Source organism: Arachis duranensis, chromosome 1 (genome assembly GCF_000817695.3).
Source record: "Arachis duranensis cultivar V14167 chromosome 1, aradu.V14167.gnm2.J7QH, whole genome shotgun sequence".
Lineage (NCBI taxonomy): Eukaryota > Viridiplantae > Streptophyta > Magnoliopsida > Fabales > Fabaceae > Arachis > Arachis duranensis.
In genome coordinates, this window is record NC_029772.3 from 24,450,768 (window position 1) to 24,456,849 (window position 6,082).

The 6,082-nt window shown below is 27.6% G+C and overlaps 1 protein-coding gene across 1 annotated transcript in view; it reads right to left on the minus strand.

Annotated features, from left to right (window-relative positions):
* Positions 1-3,080: 3,080 nt before the first annotated feature.
* LOC107482811 (transcription factor bHLH18) overlaps positions 3,081-6,082 on the minus strand; it is a 16,258-nt gene continuing 13,256 nt past the window's right edge. The window contains exons 8-10 of the mRNA XM_016103408.3: positions 5,356-5,808; positions 3,809-4,162; positions 3,081-3,292 (exon numbers count right to left, since the gene is read on the minus strand). Coding sequence (XP_015958894.2) covers positions 3,215-3,292; positions 3,809-4,162; positions 5,356-5,808 — 885 coding nt within the window. The 3' untranslated portion in view covers positions 3,081-3,214. The remainder of the gene's footprint in view (positions 3,293-3,808; positions 4,163-5,355; positions 5,809-6,082) is intronic.

Below are 6,082 nucleotides of genomic sequence, written 5' to 3' on the forward strand. Positions count from 1 at the left end.
AATCAAATCAAAGATATAGAGAAGAGATGGGATAATAGTAGTGATTTCATGGATAGGAGAGTTAGCTTAGATTCTTACCTAACTTTTTCTCTTTCTTTTTTTTTTCTCTTGACTTCCAAGATCTGAACCATTGATCTATTCTTTAATTCTAAGTTTCAATTGTGACTTTTGATTTATAATAAATAAAGATAACCTCTATTTTCTTCTTCTTACCCAAAAATGTGCAACAGAAAGATGGTAGCTTCAACAAGTTAGAGTGATTGCATAAAGATGGTAACTCATCTTTGATTCTCCTGCATCAAATCATATTTGATTTTTCCTTTAGCTCCAACTTTTGAATTTTCTTCTCTTTTCTTTTCAATATCAAGAATTGGTGATATACTTTTTTCATATTGCTTGAACCCAATCTAAAAATACTTTTTTATTTGTGAAACTTCTTTTCATCCTTGATTTAAGGTTAGTCACATGGGTTATGATTAGAAGAGAGAAGTGAGTGCTTGGTTACGGGCTGGAGAAGAGAATAAGTGCTAGCTCTTACAATTGGATTTGTATATTTTTCGCACAATAACCACACACATTACAAAAACTTTTGGACTTTTAACCCAACTAATTAATAACGTTTTGTCATCATCAAATTATTATTATTTTTCTTTAAACTCAACAATAATCAAACTTTGATTATAGTAAAAAATTTATTGTAATTTTTGTTAAACTCAATGTAAAGTCTCAGTACTGGAGACCACACTAAGATATATTGTTGTATCATTCCTTCTCTTTTTTCTTTCTCTACACTGTTGAGACAAGACAAAACTTAAAATAATTTCTTGAGTTGTAAGTACTACATAATAATCTATTTTATAAACTATCAAAAATGATTCCTTGATTCAACCCTCTCAAATTACTTAAAAATTTTCAATTGGCATCCAAGTTTTAGGTTCAAGGGGTAAACTTAATAACTTGGAATAAACAATCCATAACAATTAACGTTACAATATACACTTTCATAAAAGGATAATTCAATAATAGACCATCATATTTCAATAATACTTAGCCAGTATAAGCTACTCTTTTTTTGGCAGCACTTAGTTATCAACGTATTTATAAATTGACTTTGAGAAAAAATTAAAATTTTTCTTGATAAAAAAATCATACGTACTTTTGAAATTTAAAATTAGGTTACAAAAATATGATGAATTTAAATTTAGATTAAACGATAGAACGTGACAGAAATCTTGTTGCATTTTTCACACAATTTATATAATGAAATTAAATTCGACTGATACCTTTTGAGTTCTTGACAAGCATTTGCAAAGAACACTACACCGTGTTCTACTTAAAAGAATTATTAAATTAAAGGAAAAGTATAGGAACCAACAATATTTTTAAATAATGTTTAAATAATGTGAATTAATAGGGTTAAAAGAGTAAATTGATCTTAAATTTAATTAGTAGCATTAAATTAGGGTGTAGTGTGATTGGTGATTGTTCATATTGTTCAAGATATTCATTGTTCCCCTAGCATTCTCCTAAATTAAATACTAGTGTTAAAGTAAATAGTTAGGTATATAAATAGGTGTAAAATTTAAATATTATTGTTTTTTTTTCATTGTATTTTCTATCAATTATGCATCATTTTTTGAATAGTTTTCTAGAGATGAAAGGCGAGGATATTTATAGCAAGAAAATAACATAATGCATTATTATAACATTATTATATCATTAAAATTAAAAGAAAATTTGATGTATCACTAATAGACAATAAAATAAAAAATAATAATAACAATATTCCTAACTCTACATACACCTAATTTTATGAGGAGTGCTACACATACAAGTCATTTGGTTTACAAGTCATACAAGTTGGAAGAAACTTAACAAAAAGTATGCTGGCCCATATATGATTTCCATGGCGTGCTTCGCGTTCCTCCTTCTCCTCCTCATCTTCCTTCTTCTTCTCCTTCTTGTTCTCCTACTCTTCTTTTTCTTCCTCCATAAAAACGAATTTCTTGTTAAATTTGTTCGATCTTTTTCGTGCGTTCTCTCTTTGCCTTTTCATTCGTTGTTTTATCTGTGTTTATCATTGGTATTCTTACTTCATTTTTTTCGATTTTCATGATTTCTGAAATCAAGTTTTGAAATCGTTTTGAAGATAGTGAAATTTTAGAAATACACCCAAACGATTACAGAAATACACCTAAAAGGTTACAAAAATACACCAAAACGGTTACAGTAATTCACCCAAACGATTACAGAAATACACCCAAAGAATTACAGAAATACACCCAAAGGATTTAAAAAATACACCCAAAGTTCGTTGAAGTACACCTTATGTATAATTCAGAACTCTTCTTCTTTCTCTTCCTCATCATTTGCTGCTTCTTCTTCTTCATTTTCTTATTTCATATTCTCATAATTCTTTTTGGGAGAAAAAAATCAAACAAAGAAGAAAAAAAATATATAATATTACAAAATCAAAAGAAGAACGAGGACAAACACGACGATGAAGATGAAACACTTCAAAAACGAAGAAGAAGAAGAAGAAGAAGAAGAAGAAGAAGAAGAAGAAGAAGAAGAAGAAGAAGAAGAAGAGGAGGAGGCATGAAAAAAGAAAAAGAAGAAAAAATAAACAACTTATATGACTTATATGGAAAAATGTTTGTACGTGAGAAATTTCTCTAATTTTATTTACTTTTAACATGGACTTGTTTTAAATGGAGGTGTAGTATTCTTTGTATTTCTGGTCACATTTACATGATACATGTCGCATTTTTTTCACAGTTTTCAAACATCACATTTTTATAATAATTTTTAAAATTAAATTTTTTTATTGTTGTCATTAATTTTTTATTTTCCTTTTATTCAGGTAAAAATACACTAATAAAACGTGTGTACTAGCTAAATTTGTTAGCTAATATAAATAGAATTTGTTGGCCTACTGAACATTGCTTATTCCTCAAATAATAATATCATAATGGAAGAATCTCTAGTAACATATTTATTTTGTCGAATTTGCTTTTATGTTATAAGTTTTCAAATAATTAAATCGTATATTATCCCAAAAACACTCAAGGAAAACCATATTTACAAAATCATATGTTGGTTTCAAAACCAATGTCTAGTCTAATTACACACTTAGATGAATTATTTAACTAAAGAACCCATTTCATCAGTGAGTTTTTCTTGCAAGGTAGGGCACATGTCACTCGCATTGTGACTATGACATGAGTTTCAAAGTAGCGGTGCGTAGGTTCTTGACAAGTTCATTAAGGGTCAAGTTGTAACCTTCGCCCGCCTGCAATACAGCATTAATCAAATACGATTAAACATCATCCTGAATTGACAATTTCCATACTTAAAAACTAAACCACCACATTAATAGGTTAGGCCAAACTAGCATACTTTATTTATTCAACCTAGCTAGGTATAAACCAAATCATTGAAATTAATAATTATTAATTTAAAATACATATATATTAAAATATAAAAAATATATTAAAAATAAATTAAATTATACATATATTTATACACATGCCTCATATATCCTTTAAAAGCACTCTTCATTATAGATTAAGGTGAAGATCCTGTTCATCAAGTGGAAAGGTGAATGCTATGGTGTCTATAATGTGGTGTTTATTTACTAAAAATGATTAAAAGTTATTATTTTATTTAAAAGATATAAAAATAAATAATTTTTAAAAAATCAAAATTTACTATAAAAAATAAGTTAGATAATATTTAGGCAAAAACTGATAGGCACCATATCATTGGTAAGTGGAAAACGAAGAAAAAGGGTAAAAGAAGATTTGACCTGAACAATGATGGTTATGTCAAGAATGGAATCTCCAAATGATAAGACACTGCTATTAAGAAGCATCAATTGAAGGCTTTGAATCTCAGACAATATTCTGACCAAAATGCCCTCTTCCTTCCAGCAGTGGATTCGAAGCAACACTTGTTGCCCCCACTCTCTTGCTTCAACCTGTGGAAGACTACCATCAATGGTCTCTTCGCATAACGAGGAGAACACAGCAGCACCATGACCATGGAGTTGTTCTGCTTTTTTCGCCTTTGTTTTCTTGGATTCTTCTTCGAGCACTGCCAAACGCTCTTTCAGCTCTTTCACATACCTGATAGAGTCCCCCAACACAGAAGCCTTGTCCATCTGTGTCAATGAGTGAACATATTCATTAGGATGAGTTTGGTTTTGATGGGATACAATAAGACACGGTACTGAAAATAAAATAAATAATAAAAATATTTAGTATTATTTCAAGTGGTGAATAATTGTGTTAGAAATATAATTATTAATGTTATTTTTTTCTAATAGTTGAAATTTTTCGAATGATAGTTTCATAACATGGTAATAAAATTTTATATTGAAAAAGTCTAAAGATCGATCTTTGATGAGTATTAAAATTTAGATAAAAGAGAAAAGAATGTTTAAGAATGCCTAGCCTATACAAAAAAAATTAAGAACACTAAAAAAAAAATTCTTGTTCAAAGAAGAATGTTAAAAATATAACAATTAATATTACTCATTTCTATCACTTTAAGTTTCTGCGACGAGTAATTTTATAATAAATTATTTTAATAATTATAAATAAATATTTCAAATATTTTTATATATAATCATTTAGGTGTCAAAAGATCTTAGTTGACAATACTTTTAATGATATTTGGTTATCATTTATGATCAAAATGAAGTGTTAAAAATGTATTGTCAATAACAGGTTATTTTTATAATTAAGTGACTATTGAAGTGTACTTTTAAAAAAAATTATATTGACGACGTTATTGATTGTTAGAGATTAGATATTTTTTTATTATAATTAAGTAGCTATTAAAAATATTATTTAAAAGTTATCTTTTTCAGCATCTATCTATTTAGGTAAAAGATGAATTGTCTCTCGACAATATTAAAATGATTAATCGATCTCTAGCTATTAAAATTTTTAGTTAAATCAGACTTTATAATTGATTATCAAATAGTTATTGCTCGATGTTAGTTATGGTATTCATATAAAATTAGTTTGAGAAACAATTTTGTTAAATAACCAACAACGATCTAACTAATAAAAAGTCAATAAACATTTTTATACTATACTCTATATTAAATAATTGTCATTATTAATTAGTAATTATTTAAATTTTTTTTTAAAATATAAAATTAATGATTATTAATAACAATTATTTAAAATTTGCTGGTTAGGAGTTATTTATCTATACTTTTTTCTTGAAAAACAATCTCGCTAAAAAGTTTCTAAATTAGGAACTAATTAATCTGAACAATTTGAATGTGAAGGATTAAAGTTTGCATGGAATAAATGTTAGGGGGGTAAATTAAAATTAGTGTACCTTCTTGAGGCCAGGAACAAGGGCTGCAAGAGCAATGAAACTCTGACTGATCTTCTCTCTTCTCTTTCTCTCAGCTATGATATGATCGTGAGCATGAGATGGTGACCTCTTACCAAGTGTTGAGGTACTCTTTGCTTCCACATTTTGTGTATTCAAGGAATCACTCTTTTTATTATTATTATTTGGAGTTTCAACTGAGTCTTGTCTTTGGTTTAAGGTGTTTTTCAACTCATAAAATTCTGTCGTATTATTGGATGGAGACGATGATAACGAGTCTGAGTTATCAAAGGACAGAATCTGAGACCTTAAGGATAAAATTGAAGATGATGAAGAAAGTTTCGGTGAAAAGGTTTCATCGTTGATGCTTCCTAGCATCTCTTCAAAACTGGTAATTTCATCGGTGCAAGAATTGCTTAGCTCTTTGGATTTGCATTCCACAGATAAAGATTGGTCCTGCCGTTGAATGTGATGGTGATCATAACAGAAAATTAAAAAGGTTGTTAAAAATAATAAAAAATTAAATAATATTACAGAATCAGTATAATTTATTATTTTTGTCGGCAGTTATTAATAATATTTAAAATTATTGTCAAAAAATATATTATTAAATTATTAAACTAAAAATAATAAACAACTAAATAAAAATGCCGGCTAATAATATAAAATAAAATTGTAACCTTTGTATTTTGTTTTAAAAAAGTAATCATAATATATTACCATTAATTAG